The sequence below is a fragment of the Lepidochelys olivacea genome (assembly GCF_965140295.1).
Source record: "Lepidochelys olivacea isolate rLepOli2 genome assembly, chromosome: 4".
Lineage (NCBI taxonomy): Eukaryota > Metazoa > Chordata > Testudines > Cheloniidae > Lepidochelys > Lepidochelys olivacea.
The window spans coordinates 102,578,535-102,597,595 of record NC_140414.1 but is presented as its reverse complement, the minus strand read 5'-3'; the positions used below and the strand labels follow the sequence as shown (position 1 = coordinate 102,597,595).

Below are 19,061 nucleotides of genomic sequence, written 5' to 3'. Positions count from 1 at the left end.
CTTGTAATATTATATTGATTTGCTTAATAAAACTATTGTTTTGGGATATTATGTGCTGTGTAGCTACAAGATTAGAATTCTTGAATTCTCACATTTGAAACATGAAAAATTAATTTTTAAATTCAGAATATTACAATTTTCATTGTATTTCTAGGAAGAAATTATTGTACTGTACTCTGTATGTGTAAAACTTGTTTATCACTGTACTTCATGGGTCTTATTTACCAAAGAAATTTTGTTGCCGATATGGTTGGTAGGAACACCATAATTAGTTTGCTATGATATGAGCAAGAGTTTCTCTTCCACTTCGTATAGTAGAAAGTTGGTCACTTTGCCTCTAACCATTTTCAGCAACAGTATTACTTTTGTTTCAGCTACGCTTCTTGTTGCTATAAATGAAATTCGAAGGAGTGCCCAGGCCAAGGGTCTGTCATTTTATCAATATGGTATGTCTCTTCATATCAGTATGGCATGTGTCGTTATTTAAAATAGGATTTATTACCTGAATTTGCATACAAATAAGAACAGTATAATTACCTGTTTCTCTTGTTTTGCATGAGTCATATGATTATGAATGCTAGTAACAGGTTTTCACCCAGTTTGTAAAATATACTTATTGCCTTATTTAATACTACTTAGAGATTTGAGTATTAATGTTGTTGCATTTTGCAATATACATTTCCCATTAGTTTTACACATCTTCTGGACAAGCTTCCTTAATTGGTGTATACTGTATTATATGTATTTGTGAACACTTATGGAAGAGTTTAGCTGTAAAGTATAGGTTTTTACATACGTGTAAATATATTTTTTTATATTAGAATTAGAACTGTTTACAAAACACTGTGAATGATGTAACAAAGCTAAGATTTCAGCATTCGTGTAATTTTTTATTAAATATTCAGTCAGACAGAGTCGTGATCCCAGTACAAATGTGGTGTTGTTGGAGGATGCTGCAGCAGTTTTGGGTGTGACGTTAGCTGCTACTTGCATGGGTCTGACTTCTTTAACAGGTAAAAAACTCCATCTTAAATTGGGGCTGACTCAATTTGAGACAATATCCTCCTGTTTTGTATGCTTGGTATGACCATACCTTTTGACTCCCTTTGTTAATTGCTTTAAATGTATGTATGCACCTTTTTCATTTGGATTATGGGACTCTCCCCATCTTCCAACTCTATAAAGTCAGTTGATAAGAAAAGAAAAATTTCACTTTTGACATCATCCATTTTAAATATTTTAATCCACTGATTAGTCATTTATAAACTACACTATTGTATGATATATGATTGGTATATGATAACTAAGGCTATGATTTTGTTGTGGATATTTTTAGTAAAAGTCAGGGACAGATCACAGGCAAGAAACAAAAAAATCACAAAAGTTGTGACCTGTCCCTGACTTTTACTAAAAACATTCCTGTCAAAATGGGGAGGGAGGAGGGTCCAGCAACCTGGCCCTCCCCTGTCAGCAGCAGCTGGGAGCTGCAGGGTACCCATTGCTCTGCAGAGTTGGGGCCGGAGCTGTGGGGGATCCTTTCCAGCAGCCACTGAGCAGCTCCGGGGTCCCTCTGTTCCTGGCGGCAGTGGCTGGTAGCTCAGGGGTCCTTGCTGACAGTGGTGGCTGGTCAACTGTGGGGGGGTCCCTCTACCACCGCCAGTGGCAGCTGTGGAGCTGTGGGGGGCCCCTTCTAGTGGCCGCTGAGTAGCTCTGGGATCCTTCTGCCTGCAGCGGGGGTGGGGACCGGCTGCTTGTGATGGCAAAGCAGCTGCAAGGGGGACCCTACCAGTGGTGGCAGCAGCTGGGTTACTCAAGGGCCCCCGCTGGCGGCCGGTCAGTTATGGGGGTCGCCTGGGCTGCTACAGGAATCCCCCACTACTGTCTTCAGCAGATGTTACTGAGCATGCTCAGTACACCCTAAGTAGCACATTCAGTCAGCAGTTTTTCACACTACACGGCGGCTGGTCAGCGGTGGGGGCCCCCAGTGTCACAGAAGTCGGGGATTCCATGACTTCTGCCACCTCTGTGACATAATCGTAGCCTTAATGATAGCACTACATAAGCTTCAGTTTATGCAGAGTGGTGCCCCCAAGGTTATACATACATCTGCTTTTCAACCCATTCCTGCAATAATGCTGTTTGTCTCTTTGATGGCATTCACTTACATTTCATATTGCTTTAAAAAAGCTTGCATTAAAATCTGTCAGAACTGATGAATCTGAGTGATTTTCTAGCAGTATATTTTAATGAAAATCTCTGCCCCTTTGCAGATCTTTTGGAGGAAGCTTTTACTGTGGTGAGCTTCCACAGTTGTATATTACTCTCTAATCTGATTTCAAGTATATTGATTTGAAGCTATTTGAAATTAGGAGATATTTGAATGCCTTTTTTCAAAACACTGTTATTGGTGAGATTATAGCTTGAAACAACTCTAATAATGCTACTGAAGGATCATATGGATTGGCCTTCCTGTTCTGAAGACTTGAGGGCTTAAGTCATTCACACTCTTACTCACTCCAGTAGTTGCATTGAAGCCAGTGGGACCACTTGCAGACTTTAAAGTTTGTATGATGGGTCATTTCCTTTTAACTGGATTCGAGTTAACCCAAGTTGTAGTTGAATCTTTTTATTAAAAGAGAATCTATCGTAGTAAATATGTAAATCACTTTCTCTCTAGTCTGGTTACATAAACTCATATTCTGAGAAGCTGCGCACAGCCTTCTTACTGAGCTGTGCACTGTTTTGCTCTGCATGAAGGGGAGGTTTAGGGAGGAAATCCTATTCCCTTCCCCAAAGATGTAGCTTTGAAGTTATGACTTTAGCCCCAAAGATACATGGTAACCTTAATACTCCTCATCTGCCAAAATAGGTGAGGAAAATAGAATGGTCTGCATAACAACAGATTTTGTGGCCCTGTACAAGGGCTGCAGAACGAAACTGTGTTAAGGAGTGTGTGCATTCTCTGCATTGTAACTCTCGCTTCCCCACCATGCAAGAGTCAGAGAGATCCAATAGCCTGTGAAATTAGGGTTATTTGCCCATTAAAGGGTGTTGGTTTTTTGGAATTGACCTAGTAAGAATTGGATAAACATGGTACCTTTCTTTATAGGTCTTCACTAATTAGTTGCCTCACAGCTTTATTTGCTTTACTTCGTCTTTGACTCCTCTATAAAATGTTTTGTGATACTTTATATTTCGGATACTATGTAAAAATATGCAATGTTGCAGACAGAAAAATGAATATAAATAAATGTATAACGTGCCCATTATGTAAGTACTGTAATGTATTCCAAGATGGATTTCTGCTGCTGTCCTGTTTTATATTATTACTTGCATGTTTTAAGGCAAATAAGAAAGATACCTGTTTTTATAAAAAGATTGAGTAATGTTTTTCTCCCTCTTCTCCATCAAACTGATGGACCTTACTGCTAACTTGATATTTATTCTTTTTGAAGGCTTTACTCGTTACATAGAACAGAAAGTGGGTCAAAATTTTGGTTATGCTGATGGTATTGTCACTTGCATGATGCCCATGCCTGGGAATCTGAGCACCTAACAAAATAGTCTACAAATTCATAAGTCATAAGGGGGGGTGGGGGGAAAGGCATGAGCGCATGGGGCTTCCAGGACCTGGGACATGAGAGATTTTACTTTAAATCTTATATTTTCTTTATTCAATTTTATTTTCTTAACCAGAAATAAAGACAGGGTTCCCAGTACATACTCTAAAGAAACAGTAATTCCTGTGTAGAGACAACGTACTGTCTGCTTTTCAGTATTACAAAGGCTTTGTTTTTACACTTTTCGAAGTATTCTGTGAAATTAATTTCAACTGGTTTTTTTGTGTGTAGGCAACCCTTACTATGATAGCCTGGGATCTCTAGGTGTGGGAACTTTGTTGGGAGCTGTATCAGCTTTTCTCATCTACACCAACACGGAAGCATTGCTGGGACGATCCATTAATCCTGAGCAATTACAGCGACTTACTGAGTTACTGGAGAGTGACCCTGTCGTTAGGTAAGATGAGGATCCTGATAATATAAAAAGTCTCTTATCAAGCAGATCAAAAAGCAGGAAACTAGCATTTGTCTGAGGAAAAATAGTTCAAGGGCATTTTAAGACAAATTAAGTAATTGAAAACAAAGGAGCAGAGATACCTCTCTTGCATTGATTTTTCAGTCCGAATATGGCAGGATCAGGGTTTTGACAGAAACCTGGTTTGGTTTCCTGTGCTAAAAATTTTACTGACTGAATTGACAAACAGGAGAATTAAAGCTTTAGCTAAAATAAAGCCTTCAAATGTGTTTTGTGGTGCACTATACTATTAACTACAGCAGTCGGCCCAAGAATTTTGAGGGAAAGAGACAAAAATAAAATTAGTCATGTACTGTAAAGTCGTATTTCCTTGCTCTTTCAGTATCTATCTTAAAATTCTGGTACTTTTATCCCTTTAATTTTTAATAAAATAGGAGCTGACCCTTGCTTTCAATATCCTTTACCCATAGCTATTTTTTCTCGGTCTGTGTATCAGTAGCTGGAATATTTATGGTGTTCATCTTTATGTATTACTGTCAGTTTTGGTCAACAAAAATAGATGAGTCAGTTTCAATTTCAAGTACTCCTGCAGTAGTACAGTGCTGTATCATTTGGGTTGCAAACAAAAAATTTGAATAATATGCTCCTCGAAGGTTGTTGTAGTCATAGAGCAGTGGTTTTCAACATTTTTTTCATTTGTGGACCCCTAAAAAATTTCCCTAAAAAGACCCCTTTGGAAATCTTAGTCATAGTCTGTGGACCTCCAGGAGTCTGCAGACCACTGGTTGAAAACCATGGTCAGAGAGATCTGGGAACCCTGCTTACAACACATCTCCCCCTCTCTAAGGTCCTGTCTGAAAATTCAAACGTCAGGTACTAACTCTATAAAACATTTGTTAGCCACACGTTAATATGGGTGGTGGTGGATGTTTTAACAGTACAGTTCAAAATCAGTTGTGTGGCAGTTACAGAACTAGCAGCACCTTTGACCCCTTTCTGGTCTCGGAGTGTACCCTCCCCATGTTAAATGTTAGACCTCTTGGCTTTACCTGTCCTGAGATGGAATCCTGCAATTTCCCCCACTCTTAGACTGGGTCTTTGTGAGCCAACTGTTATTTCTCAGCAGGTCTCACAGGGCTCTAAGGCTTACCTTTGGGAGCTGTAGCTAGTGGTTAATATGATGAAAAGAGAGGTTTCTTAAAACAAAGTATTGCTTAATTTTATCAGTAAGAACACTGCAAAGCATAGGAGAAAAAGGATTTTAACACAATAAACAATCCACACCTATATCTTTCTTCCCCAAGACTTACTATCCCCTTGAAGCTTAGGAGGGCTCAACTGCTTCAGACACCCTTCACAGGGCCAAGCTGTGTCTCTGTTAGCTTATTCTTCTGCGAACAGCTCACTGGCAACTGCCCCATCTTCTCTTTCTCGCTCTCTTCCTCCTCCTCCTTTTCCTCCCTTGTAATTACTCAGAGTTCTATCCCAGAAGGAACCATTCGATCATCTAGTCTGACTACCAATGTATCACAAGCCACTAACTTTCACCAAGTGGCTCCTGCAGTGAGAAAAATAATTTGTTTGACTAACATATCTTTCAGAAAGCCATTCCGTCTCAGTTTGAAGACGTCAAGAGATGGAGAATCTACCTCTTCTCTTGGTAATTTATTCCAGTAGTTAATTACCCTCACTGTTGGGGTTTTTGTTTTGTTTTGTTTTTTTTAAAGGTGCCTAATTTCTTATACGAATTTGTCTGGTTTCAGCTTCCAGCCATTGGGTTTTTTGCTTTAATTTAAAGAGCCCTTTAGTAGTCAGTATTTTCCTCCCCGTAAAGGTGCTTATACACTGTAATCAAGCTACCAACTCTCCATCTTCGTCTTGATTGAGCTCTTTAAGTCTCTCGCTGTAAGGTATTTTCTCCAGCCCTCAAATTGTTTTGTGCATCCTGTACTTACTTGAGGCCCTCATCATCCTTTTAAAAATGTTGACACCACAACTGTCTGCAGTATTCCAGTATCAGTCTCACCAAAGTCATAGGCAGAAGTAAAATCACCTCCCTACTAGTACTCGCTACTCCCTGTTTATACATCCAAGAATTGTATTAGCCCTTTTTGCCGCAGCATCACACTGAGAGCTCATGTTGAGTTGCTTGTCCACTATGACTCCTAAGTCGTGTTCAGAGGCACTGTTCCCCATGGTACAGAACCCCATTCTGTAGGTATGGTCTGTGTTACTTGTTCCTAGATTTATAGCTTTGCAGTGGGCTGTACTAAAATGTGTTTTGTTCGAATGGGCTCAAGTTACCAAGCAATCTAGATCACTCTGTATGAATGCCCTGTCCTCAACATTATTTACCACATATTTCTTTATTCAGAATGTCATGTGGTACTAAGTCAAAAACTTTATAAAAGTCTAAGCATTGTACATCTGTGCAGTTACCTTTATCACACAAGCTGTTAATCTCCTCAGAGAATGAAATCAGGTATTTTTTGACGAGTTTCATTTTTCATAAAACCACGGTGACTGGTGTTAATTATATTCTTAGCCTTTAATTCTTTCAGTCGAATCCTGTATCAGCTTTTTTATTATATTGCCTGGGATTGATGTCAGACAAATCAGCATATAGTTGCGTTACCCCGTTTGCCTTTTTAACACAACATTAGTACTTCTCTAGTCTTCTGGAATTTCCTCGGTATTCCAAGTCTTATTATAAATTAACATCAGCAGGCCAGAGATCTCTTCAGCCAACTCTTTTGAAAAATTTGGATGCAAGTAGGGTGACCAGATGTCCCGATTTTATAGGGACAGTCCCGATATCTGGGGCTCTGTCTTATATAGGCTCCTATTACCTCCCTTACCCCCGTCCCGATTTTTCACACTTGCTGGTTGTCACCCTAGATGCAAGTCATTTGGGCCTGCCGACTTATAAATGTTTATACTAGTGGATTTTGTCTAACATAATTCTCTATTACTAATTGCCTGGAAAGCACTTTCACATCTTCATGATGTGAGTATAATAACTTGCTTTCTTCTAAATATAAAAAAATATGTATTTATTGAATTCTGTCTTTTCTGGATCATCAACAGTTTTATCATCTCCATCCAATAATGGGTCGCATCCAATAATGGGTCAATACCACTGCTGGGATTTCTTTCGTTCCTAATACTTTAAAATCTCATTGTCCCTAGCCCTGCCGACCATGGGTTTGTCCCTGATGATGTTTTCAGCTTCCCTTATCAATTTTGTGCACTTTGTAACTTCTGATTTATATTGATTGCTGTCTTTTTCCCCCCTTTGCCGTTTGTTATATATAGAGTTTTTTATTTCTAATTACGTCCTTCACTTTGCCACTGAGTCAGATGGACTTGAGAGCGAAAGGTGGCCTCTTTCCTGATTGTGGAATCATGGCTTTTTGGCCATATAATAAGTGTTTAAAGAGTAACTCATCCTGTTCTCTACTTTGATTCTGTGACAAAGGCTTTGTTAATTAGCACATTGATCCATATGCATTCAAGATTCTGCACTTTTGGGTTATCGGTAACTATAATACAGGTGATGGTATCGCTAATGTAGAGCACCCACCCCGAAACACCTCTTTTATCTACTCTATCTTGTCTGAACAAGTTATAACCAGTGATTTTAACATTCCTGTCATGAATTGCCCCACCAGGTTTCAGTAAAGCTAGTTTTATCAAATTCCTTCTCATCAGTGAAACTTTCCAATTCTTTTTGTTACCTAGACTCCCAGCGTTGGTATATAAGCAGCTGAAAAATAATTTCTCTTTGCATTATTCATCACATCAATTCAATTTGTTCATGAAATTTTCAGTTTGAGTTTGTATCACATTTATTCCCTGGTATTCAGCATCCTCTTGTCTGCTCCAGCTGGTGTCCTTTTGATCTATTAGTTTTCAGCTTTAGCAAAACAACTGCAACTTTGGTCAGATCTTGGAATTAGCAGTTTCATAGTTAATAGTGCAGATATTGTTTTGTAAATCCTGATCTATTTACCAAGATGTGTTTTATCTGGAATCATTCTGTTGCTTTCCTGTTAAGCTTGCTATTAAACTATCCCCCTCTTCCCCCCCCCCCACAGAAGCACACACTAAACAATCTAATATAGCTGTACAGTAAACTATGCCCAGTCACATTCAGTATTAATAAATTAATACTGATCAGCCCCCACATCCTTCACCGTTTTCTCATAGGTGTGCTACTTCTAAAATTAGCTTTCCTATTAAATAAAGTTATTTCTAGTGGTGCAACATTCAGGTGTGAGGGGAGACTTGTTTTTATAACTGCTTATAAAGTGATTGACAACTTTTGCCCATGGGACTTTGGTAGTTTCAAGGCCAATATTAACTTGACGACTTCATATGAGAGAGATCTAAATAATTAGTGTAAAATATTTAGAACTGGTTGGGAACTAACTTTAATTGTATGAAAACTATTTTTTTCCTGGGAAAATTTTTGAATTTGCCAAAATTTTCGATTTTCAGTCAGGAAAATCTAAATTAAATATTTCCTTTGGCATGATTTGACCTTATTTGAAATATTTGTTTTTTTAACTGATCCAAAACATTTTAAATCCTTTTAAAAACAAAAAATATAACAAACCAAACAAAAATCAACCTATGTGAATTGCAGTTCTGGCTCTCATTCTCTCCTAGGAGCTGGGGCTCCTGGGAAGGCTCCATATGTCATTAGGCAAAGCACTGATTTCTGCCTGAGTTGCAAGATCTGTCGCAGGAGTTACATGACTCTAGGTACATTATGATCATTGTTAATATGTCAGTACAAGTGCACGTGTTCCAAGCCTTATGTTCATCCACATGGGTTGTGCCATTCTAAAATTCCATCACTGTATAAACAAAGACAGACATTGTTTTGGACACTTTTCCATGGAATTATGAGCTTGTGACAAGTTGCAACATGCACCCTAGACTTGGGTCAATGCTCCTATCAAGAAACCAGACAGAGGTTGGTGTCATGATCCTAACAAAGGCTCAGATGGGAACTTCCTAAAATTAGTTTTGAGCATGCCTTGAGTAGAACCTACAGAGCTCCGCTACCACTTCTTTCACTGGAGTCATGCATACCACGTAATAAAATCTTTAAATATTTGGATCCTTGTGTCCCTGGAGCTTTAGATTCTTGGCTCCAGTTCTGAAGCTAAGGTCATGCAGTATGGTTGCACTTCTCTAGCTGGGACCTCTCAACTGCCACAAAGTCAGTAGCGCCTTCTTAACAAATTTCCCTCCTACCCTTGCTATGTAGCCTGTCTGCTTGGTGCAAAAGACAGAATAGAGCTCACCTAGTGGCAACTTTCATCTGGTGTATGGCCTTACAGGGGTCGTAGTCCCCTGTGGGTAAATTAGAGTAGTCATGTTGGGGGAGGCGGGGAGAGCTTGAATATCTACAAGTAAGCAGGTCCATGATGGATGGGGGATATTTATTCCTGCATCAAATATAACTTGGCACAGGGGAGAATCTGTCCTTTATTCTCCAAAAGTGAAGATGGTTTCAAATGGTAGCAGTCAAAGAGAGGAAGTGACTTATCTGCGGTTGCTGTTCATTGAAGACGTAAGTTGTCATAGATCACTACTTCTTCCCCAAACCACTTTGTTATAATTTTAAAATACGTGTATGTACGAGTTTCTAACTTGCTCAAAAGGAACTGGTGATTGAGCCACTAGGATCATTTAAGGCAGGAGCAAACACTATTCCTGAAGGAATACTGCATCAAAAAATTAAAAATTCTGCACATAATATTTTAAAATTCTGCATATTTGTCAAAATAACACAATATAATCACACCATTTTCAGTGATTTACTGACAAGTATTTTGAAATAAATTACCAAAATAATTGAAAACTGTGTGACTATAATGTTGTGTTACGGTGTTATTTTGACAAATAAAATATGTAGAAATTTGCAGAATTTTTAATTTTTTGGCACAGAATTTTTAATTTTAGGTGCAGAATTTCCTCAAGAGTACCAGGGTTCTGTGTGGTGCAATCTGGATGTAGGCAGCTCAGTTGGGGGCGGGGGGGAATCTGAATGTATAGGGGCTCATTGAGGGGGTGGGGCTCTGGATGCAGGGGAGTCCAAATGAAGGTGATTAGGGCTCAGCGGGGGGGCAGGGTGTTGGGAAAGTGGGGCTTGGTGGGGTGGGGGGTGCAGTTGGTTGGGGCTCAGTGGGGTGGGGGTCCAGGGGTGAGAGCTCCCAATGCAAGGGGTAAGGCTTGGGAGGGGTGGGGGGATTCTGGGTACCAGGGGCTCCTAATGCGGTGTGGTTGGGGTGGGGAGGTTCTGGGTGTGGGGTGTGTGTGTGTCTGTCCAGATGCTTGGGGCTTGGGCAGACAGGGGGAGCAGCTCCATGTACAGTGACCCACTGCCCCCATAGCTGAGGAGTGATGGGGCCGGGAAGTGGGAGGAAAGATCACTGTATGGGAAGCTGCTCCCCCTGTCCGCCCAATGCCTCTGCCTCCCTCCCACCCCCCCACCCCGGTTTCTACTGGGTTGATCTGACCCAGCTCCGGCTTCTCCGTGCAGGGGAGGGGGAACTCCATTGTTGTCATCCTACCCTTCCACCCCCACCCAGCTGGGACTAACTGTCCCTGGGGGCCAGGGCATCTCCAGACTTCCCATTCCCCCTCCAGGGAGGGGTGAATGAGCACTGGTGCAGCTTTTCTTTGCTTCCCCACAAAAACAATTTTTCTGCAGGAAAGCAAAGAGACTCTATGGGGGGACATGTTTCTGCATGCGCACAGTGGTGCAGAATTCCTCCAGAAGTAAAACACAACTCCCTTGCTGTAGTAGATAACTTGGAGCTTTCACTTTGAGCATAGCTCTAGGAGTGGTTATCTATTAACTTATCAGAGAATGGTAATTACAGATAGGAAAATTTCTGGTCTCTACAGTTATCTGTTAACCACAAAGGGAAAAAATAAACTAGCCACCAGGTCAGATCCTAATGCTCCTGTAATCAGTTCTTAGCCATTTTATCCCTATCACAAATGACTTGATGCACTGTTGCAGGCTCAGCAGTCATATTTGTAAAACTTGGTACATTTAAACCAGTACTAAACATAGGAATATGTAGTAATGAGAGTTTGATTTGAAAATATTCAGAGGCTCTAATGCAGGACAAAAGGGAACAGTGCCCCTATATAATTACAAAATCTTTGAACTGTGACAATTTGTAGTGAACACCAGAATTCAGATCAGCTAATTGTTTTGCTTTACATTGTTCCACATTTTTTAAAATTATCTATTTCAGAGCAATTCATGATGTTAAAGCCACAGACATGGGATTGAGCAAAGTGAGATTCAAGGCAGAAGTAGACTTTGATGGACGGGTTGTGACTCGTTCTTACCTGGAAAAGCAAGACATTGAACAGCTGCTACAAGTATGTTTAATAAAGCAATATCGTTACATCCAGCATTTTTTTCTTTCCCATTATCAAGCATATTAAAAGAAAAATTTGCAAGTAGATGGGATATATTGTTTTGCATTTATATAGCTCCTCATCCTGAAGAATCCCAGATGGCCTTACATATTTAACACCCTGATACAAAGTATACACAGAGATCATACCATCAGCCTCCACCTCTGGGCTTAAATGCAGCAGGAGTGCATAGCAACACTACAAAACCTTCTTAGTACAAGAAGTGTAAAAAAAAAAACAACAACAAAACAAAACAAAACAAAAAAACACGTATCCAGGTCAAATTACAAGGCTAATTTTAAATAATCAGGATATTGCCCAACATTCACAAGTTGTTGTTCTGTCTAGATTTGCCTGTATAATTCCCAGCTCCTTACTCTGAAAAGCTTTTTCTAAAAACCACCCTGATTCAGAGGAAGACCAGGAAGATGGAGCTAGGCAAGCTCACCCTGTGACAATGCCAATACCACTTCTGCAACACCTTGGGATTTTCTCTGGAAATCTCTTCTCCAAAAACTGATTGTTATAGGTCTCGCAAACTAAGCAGGCTCAGAACCAGAGGTGGCATTGTTTCAGGTCTGGTTTATGATCATACAGCACATTATTTCTCTCCTTGCACTTGATTTTTAAAAACTAACGTACGTTTTTAGAGATGTTACAGGAAACGTTAAGAAGACTATTTAAGTCAAGTTAGCTTTGTATCCAAGGAGTACTGTTGATCTTATACTGTGCTATGTCTATATTAGTGATGCAATATTTGTGTCTTAAATATACTTCAGCCTTATCGCCTATGACTGTGATATTACAAGTTAAGAAGCATCTAGCCAGTTCTGTCCTTGGATATGAGACAGCCAAGAAAAACTCATGTTAGTATTGGGATACCATCTATAGGTTTTTATACATCTGTTAGCTTGGGTTTTACTATTTGGTGAAAAATTCCTTTCTTTATAGAAGAGGTCTGCCTAGTAATTCTGTAGAGAGTGTTACATCCTGTTTTCCTGAACCTCTTTTCTTCTGTTTGGTGCACTGTTGACATCTCCTAGTCTCAGTTCACAGCTGGTTTACTTGGCTCTTTCTGGGGGCCAAGGATGAGTATTTCCTGCAGGCTGCATAGTGAATCTTTAGGTATTACTACATTTACTTTGCCACCTGTGATGCAATACATTATACAGCTACCACTAAAGTTACACATTTTTAAATCAGCAGGTCTGGATAACTTGCATCCAAGAGTTTTAAAAGTGCTGGCCGAGGAGCTTGCTGGGACCATTAATATGAATTTTCAATAAGTCTTGGAACACCGTGGAAGTTCCAGAAGACTAGAAGAAATGTGCCAATATTTAAAAGGGGTAAATGGGACAACCAGGCTAATTATAGTCCTGTCAGTCTGACATTGATCCCAAGCAAAATTATGGAACAGCTGATATGGGACTTAATTAATCAAGAATGAAAGGAGGTTAATATAATTAATGTCAAACAACATGGGTTTATGGAAAACAGATCCAGTCAAACTACCTTTTACTTCTTTGAGTAAGATTACAAGTTTGGTTGATAAAGGTAGGTGTTGATATAATTTATTTAGACTTCTGTTAGCAGTTGACTTGGCATTTTGATTAAAAAAACTTGAACAATAAAAAATTAACATGGCACGCATTAAAATTTAAAAAAAAACCTGTCTGATAGGTCTCAGTGTAATTGTAAATGGGGAACTATCTTCAAGTGAGTATGTTTCTAGTGGACTACTTCAGGAATTGGTTCTTTGCCCTGTGCTGTTTAACATTTTTATCAGTGACATGGAAGAAAATAAAATCATCACTGCTAAAGTTTGCAGATGACCCTAGGTTGGGGGATTGGTAAATAACAGAGGATGGGTCACTAATATGGAATGATCTGGATTGCTTGATAAGCTGTGTGCAAGCAAATAAATATACCTTTTAGTACACCCAAATGTGAACTTCAGAACAAAGAATGTAGGCCATACTTACAGGATGGGAGACACTATTCTGGGAAGCAGTGACTGAAAAAGACTTGGAGTCATGGTGGATAAGCAGCTGAATGTGAGCTCCCAGTGCAATGCTGTGGCCAAAAGGGCTAATGCAGGGGTGGGCAAACTACGGCCAGCGGGCCACATCCAGTGCACCAGCAGATTTAATCCTGCCCTTGAGCTCTCGCTGGGCAGTGCTTACTACAGGCAGCTCCCGGAAACAGCGGCATGTCCCCTCTCTGGCTCTTACATTTAGGGGTAGCTAGGAGGCTCAGTGTGCTGCCCCCGCAGCTCCCATTGGCCGGGAACTACAGCTAATGGGCGCTGCGGGGCGGCACCTGTGCACGGGACAGTGTGGCGAGCTGCCTGGCCGTGCGTCCATGTGGGAGCCAGAGGGGGGACATGCTGCTGCTTCTGGGAACTGCCTGTGGTAAGCGCTGCCCGGAGCCTGCACTCCTGAGCGCCTCCTGCCCTCCAAACTCCAGCCCTGATCCCCCTCCCGCCTTCCAAACCCCTTGGTCCCAGCCTGGAGCACCTTTCTGCATCCCAAACCCCTCATCCCCAGCTCCACCCCAGAGCCTGCACCCCCAGCCAAAGCCCTCACTCCCCCCACCCTAACCCCCTGCCCCAGCCTGGAGCCCCCTCCTGCACGCTGAATGCCTCGTTTTTGGCTCCACCCCAGAGCCCAAACCCCCAGCCAGAGCCTGAATCCCCTCCCACATCCTAACCCCAATTTTGTGAGCCTGCCATACAATTTCCATACCCAGATGTGACCCAGGGGCCAAAAAGTTTTCCCACCCCTAGGCTAATGTAATCCTTGGATGTATAAACGGGAATATACAATAAGAGTAAGGAGGTTATATTACTGCTATATTTGGCACTGACGTGACCACTACTGGAATGTGTAGCAAGTTTTGGTGGGCATAATTCAAGAAGGGAGGTTGATAAATTGAAGAGGGTTCAGAGAAGTCACAAGAATGATTAAAGGATTAGAAAACCTGGCTTCTGTGTTTGAGCTCCTAGAGTAGTCTGTCTATTTTAGCTTAACAGAGAAATGGCTAAGGGGTGTCTTGATCACAGTTTAGAAATACCTATATGGAGAATGAGCTCTTCAGTCTAGCAAACGAGAGTATGGCAAGTTCCAGTGGCTGGAACTTGAAGCTAGACAAATTCAGACTGGAAATAAAGTATACATTTTTAACAGTGAGGGTAGATAACCATTAGAACAACTTATCAAGAATTGTGGTGGATTCTCCATCAGTGTCCATTTTAAAATCAAGAACGGTTGTTTTTCTAAGACATGCTGTAATTCAAACAGGGAAGATGTTGGGTAAGTTCTGTAGCCTGTGTTATGCAAAAGGTCAAACTATATGGTTACGGTGGTCCGTTCTGGCCTTACGTTTCTGAGAGAGAATGAGAGGAGAGAACAAGAAGAGAGAAGCTGCTCTGCCTTGTTAGGAGAAAACGGAGAGGTTTACCAGCTTTTTGAAGAGATGACTTTTTTTGGAAAGACAAAGTGCAGTTCTCTAAACCTAGTTTGTGAATAAAGGAAAAAGTGAAAATGTGTATGTACATAATGCAGGTTTATTGCCAGCCCATCTTCCTCCCCATCTGTTTTACATCCTTCATGTCCTTCGTCCTCACTGCCCTGAAAAGTCAGGAATGATAAAGAAGCCCAGTCTTTTCCAGTTCTTTGGCAAATGGTTGCCCATTAGGAAACACGAATATGTTTAAAAATTGATGGTTGCTTGTTTTTCGTTTTGTTTTGGTTTTTACCTTCCCCTCCAACCTCTCAAATTTCATTTCTTGCTAGGAAATTCAGCAGGTGAAAACTCTTGAGGAATTAGAAGCCTTCATGCTTAAACATGGAGAGAATATCATTGACACACTGGGAGCTGAAGTAGACCGGCTTGAAAAGGAGCTAAAGGTAATATTCAGTTGGTAAAAATTATTAGTCAGTCTGAATGCTCCTATTTTGCTGATATTTAGGGCTTTGTTGTACCTTTAAGAAAATCAGGGACAAACTTCAGTTAAGTTTCATTGAACAAATCTGACCTTGAAAACAAGTATTTATCATGCCTTGGGTCTGCTTGACATGTGTGGTTTGCATGGTGGTTTGTTTTGTCTCTGTCTAAGGCACTTGCCATTCTAAGATCATTACTACTTATTGATAACAATTCCCATGGAATATTACCTGTTTGCGTTTTCTGAAAAATGGTACAGTTGTCTCAAAATGTCAAGTCATTTATAGGCCCTTGAGCTCCACATCGGCTGTAATGAGAAGCAACTTTTAAATGGTTTTTAACCATACACTTAATGTTGTATCAAAAGTGATGTCATTGCATATGAAGGGGGCGCCAATTACTTTACGTCTTATTTTTTGTTTTGCTCTTGGCAAAACAGAATATCTGTCACTGCGACTACTGCTCTACCATGTGACACAACTTCAGTAGACACACAAACAAGCATCCATCCTTTTTTCAGTTCAGGATTTAAAGATATCTTTCAATTGGAACAGCAAAGGTTTGTCATCATTGTTACATTGTGGCTACTAAAACCTTACCTGAGAAGTTATGGTGGGTAGGTGTGGCATGCTTTTATTTTCATTTAGCTTGTGGTCTGTCCATTATACCAAACCATAACTTTATAAATGGATAGATTCATCACAAAGCCTCTTTAACACTTTTTGCCTTTGTGATTTCAAATTCTAGAGTGGTGTTATTGGGCTGGACAGAGATCTAGTCAGACAGTTGTGTTGTGACTCTGGTTTTGTATCAATAGTTTATGTGCTGATGTGTGATCACCTAGTTTTAAGCAGATGCTGGGAATTCCTGAAAGTATATGTGGATTGGAGAGGTCTGGGAAGTACTAGATGTTCAACATTCAGTTCTGTTTTTGGAGTCTGGTTTTCTTGCCTTACATTCTGTTACATCTCACAATCTGGGAAAATGCTAGTGCTTGGAAGAACAGAGTTGTCTGTTCCTCCTAGGATGAAAAGGTGGACAGGGTATCTGTCTCATGCCCTTTGTGGCTGAGCAGCAGAAGGAATAGTATGTACAAATAAATCATATTAGTCTGCATGAAATAAATGGGAAAACTGTTTATATTACAAGTTTATGAAAAGCCCCAAAGGAAACTTTTTAATGCAGAACATATCCATTCCATACATTTCCTTGGTGGGTACTATAAGGCTATGATTTTTTAAAATGTTTTTCCTTTCTGCTGAAGAATTTATTTTCCTGCTTTTGGAGTAGTTAAGCATTTCCTTTGTCTGAAGATGTGAGGCATTTGGGCAGACAAATATTTCCACAGGCATAGGTAAATTCCATGGTATTTCTGAAGGGGAGCACGGAGCCATGATCCTAACCATAGTGTGCCAGATAAATGTTGTGGCTTTGTGATTGCCTTTTCCCTTCATCAGAAGGTGCTTTTCAAGAGCGTGTTCTAGCGTGTGTAGGATTTTTGAGAAGCATTCTACGTAATTTTAATTTTATCTCCCCAGAGTGGTGCTATTGAAAATCAAAATCAATGTTTTGACTATAGTTGGATTTGCTTGCCAGCCCTTAGTGATTTTTGAACAGCAAGCTCAAGAATAGTAATTTTCAAAACATGAATACTATTTTCAATGTATATAGGGATTTCAATAATTGTGTTGCTATTGACAAAGCTTTACCTAATTTAAAGTCACCTGTAGAAATGTTGGCGAAGCATGTCACTTGAAGCAAACATCACCTGTTGTGCAAACCACATATTTAATAGTATAGACCAGTTCTTTTCATGCACTTTTGGCATTCAGGAAAGTGCCTCTTCTATGTAGAATGTAATTTTTTTTTCATTTGGACATTTTTACCTTTAAAACCAATTACCTTTTAAAAATTAAGTTAATTTTAATTACATTTTAAATTTTAAATTAAGTTGAAACCAATTACCTTTTTTAAATCATGAGCTGCTTCGTACTTTTGAAAGCATTAGAACTTATTTAGCTATGAAGTTGTCACCATTCTAGTACACGCTGATAAATGTTCCTTGGTGGACAAATTCTTTAGAGCTGCCTAAAGCATGGATTAAATGTATTAGTTAGTCTTCATTTTAAAACAATTGCTATGTTACATGAGGAGGGATTTGTTGTTTGTTGCCAACATCGTGGCAGGTCTTGTCATCAGCATTGTCGTGGTACATTTGATTGTCTATGCTTATTAATAAAATTTGGTGTTTTTTTTGTTTCAGCAACGCAATCCTGATGTTCGACATGTAGATTTGGAAATATTGTAGACTTGACCGAAGAAATCCTTGGAGTACTCTCTTTTGGAAACAAGTTTGCACAGAGATGGAATAGCTATTGAAACTGCAGTCACCTCAATACCATACCTCATTTACTTCATGCTGTAGGCTTCCTGAACTGTTGTTACTGACTCGGTTTCCAGAACAGCTTTAGATTCAAAGTCAACAACTTTGTTTGGAAGATCAGTTCAACAAAAGCTTCTTAGCATAATTTCTACATGAGACTGTTAGAGGTGAATTTATTTGGGACTTGGAACTTAGATCTTTTAGTTTCTATAAGGCAAATGTTAATGCCTGAAAATACACAGAAGATAGTTTCCCTATTTCAATATTTTGTCAACTTACACATCAGTTTGCACTCATTTAACTACTTCCTTCTAGAAGCCATTGGAGGTATTTGCAAGATACAGATGTTTAATGCTAGAACAGACTTTGTTTCATTTGTTCTACCTACCACTTTGAACCAGTTGTTATATTCTAGCTATATCATCTTTTTTTTTTTCCCCCTTCTAAGATCAATCCCTCCAAAAAGAACTGCCCTTTTCTCGAGTTTCATGATTTGGAAACATGCTTCTGCCAGTGTTGCAATTATTGACATAACCTCAGAGGATCAGATCAGTCTCTTGAATGCAGTTGGCTTTGGGCTTGGCCTAGAGTATGTTGAGTTACTGCGCAGGATGTAGAAATCTCAACACGCTTTTTTTTTTGTAGGTGATCTTGGCCATGTCTTGTGTGTAGGTTTTCTCTCTTCAGACTTTTTCCCACCCATATGCCTTTTTGTTGCTTTAACTTGCTAACATTGGAGGATATAAATTTATTTAGTAGTTTTCTGATATTTTTCATTTGGCTTTTTATCCTTTTAAGAGGCAATATTCTGCAAATGATCTTTGCTAGCAAAAACAAGAGGTGGTGTAGCAGTTTTAACATATTCAAGAAATATTTATACTTAAACAGATGTGAAGATGATATATTAATTTATTTACACAGGCACTACTTGTATGAATCTGAATTGTAGATTGCTTTTTTTCCCCCGCACCCCCGCCCTTCAGAAAAACCCCTTTGTGTGGAAGAAGTAAAACAATTGTGCTGAAATGTGTGTCATGGCTGTCAGTAATCCCAAAACTGAGTGCATAGAATTGATGTGTTTGAAATGCAGGATTCTAGTGTTTTATAAAATGGGTTTCTAGAATAAGGCTTTCTGCAATAGGTATCCAAGTCATAGCAGACTCTGTGAGAAATAATCTTTTAATAAAGGTTTAGTGAGTACAAATCATGCAAATCTAGTAATTGAAATATTAATGGAATAATTAGC

The 19,061-nt window shown here is 39.7% G+C and overlaps 1 protein-coding gene across 1 annotated transcript in view; it reads left to right on the top strand.

The window, feature by feature from the left end:
* The window catches only part of SLC30A9 (solute carrier family 30 member 9), a 53,959-nt gene extending 35,118 nt beyond the window's left edge, over positions 1-18,841 (top strand). Inside the window, exons 13-18 of the mRNA XM_084627593.1 lie at positions 375-446; positions 906-1,013; positions 3,852-4,017; positions 11,319-11,448; positions 15,282-15,395; positions 17,696-18,841. Of these exons, the coding sequence (XP_084483719.1) occupies positions 375-446; positions 906-1,013; positions 3,852-4,017; positions 11,319-11,448; positions 15,282-15,395; positions 17,696-17,740 (635 nt within the window). The 3' untranslated portion in view covers positions 17,741-18,841. The remainder of the gene's footprint in view (positions 1-374; positions 447-905; positions 1,014-3,851; positions 4,018-11,318; positions 11,449-15,281; positions 15,396-17,695) is intronic.
* Positions 18,842-19,061: the final 220 nt, after the last annotated feature.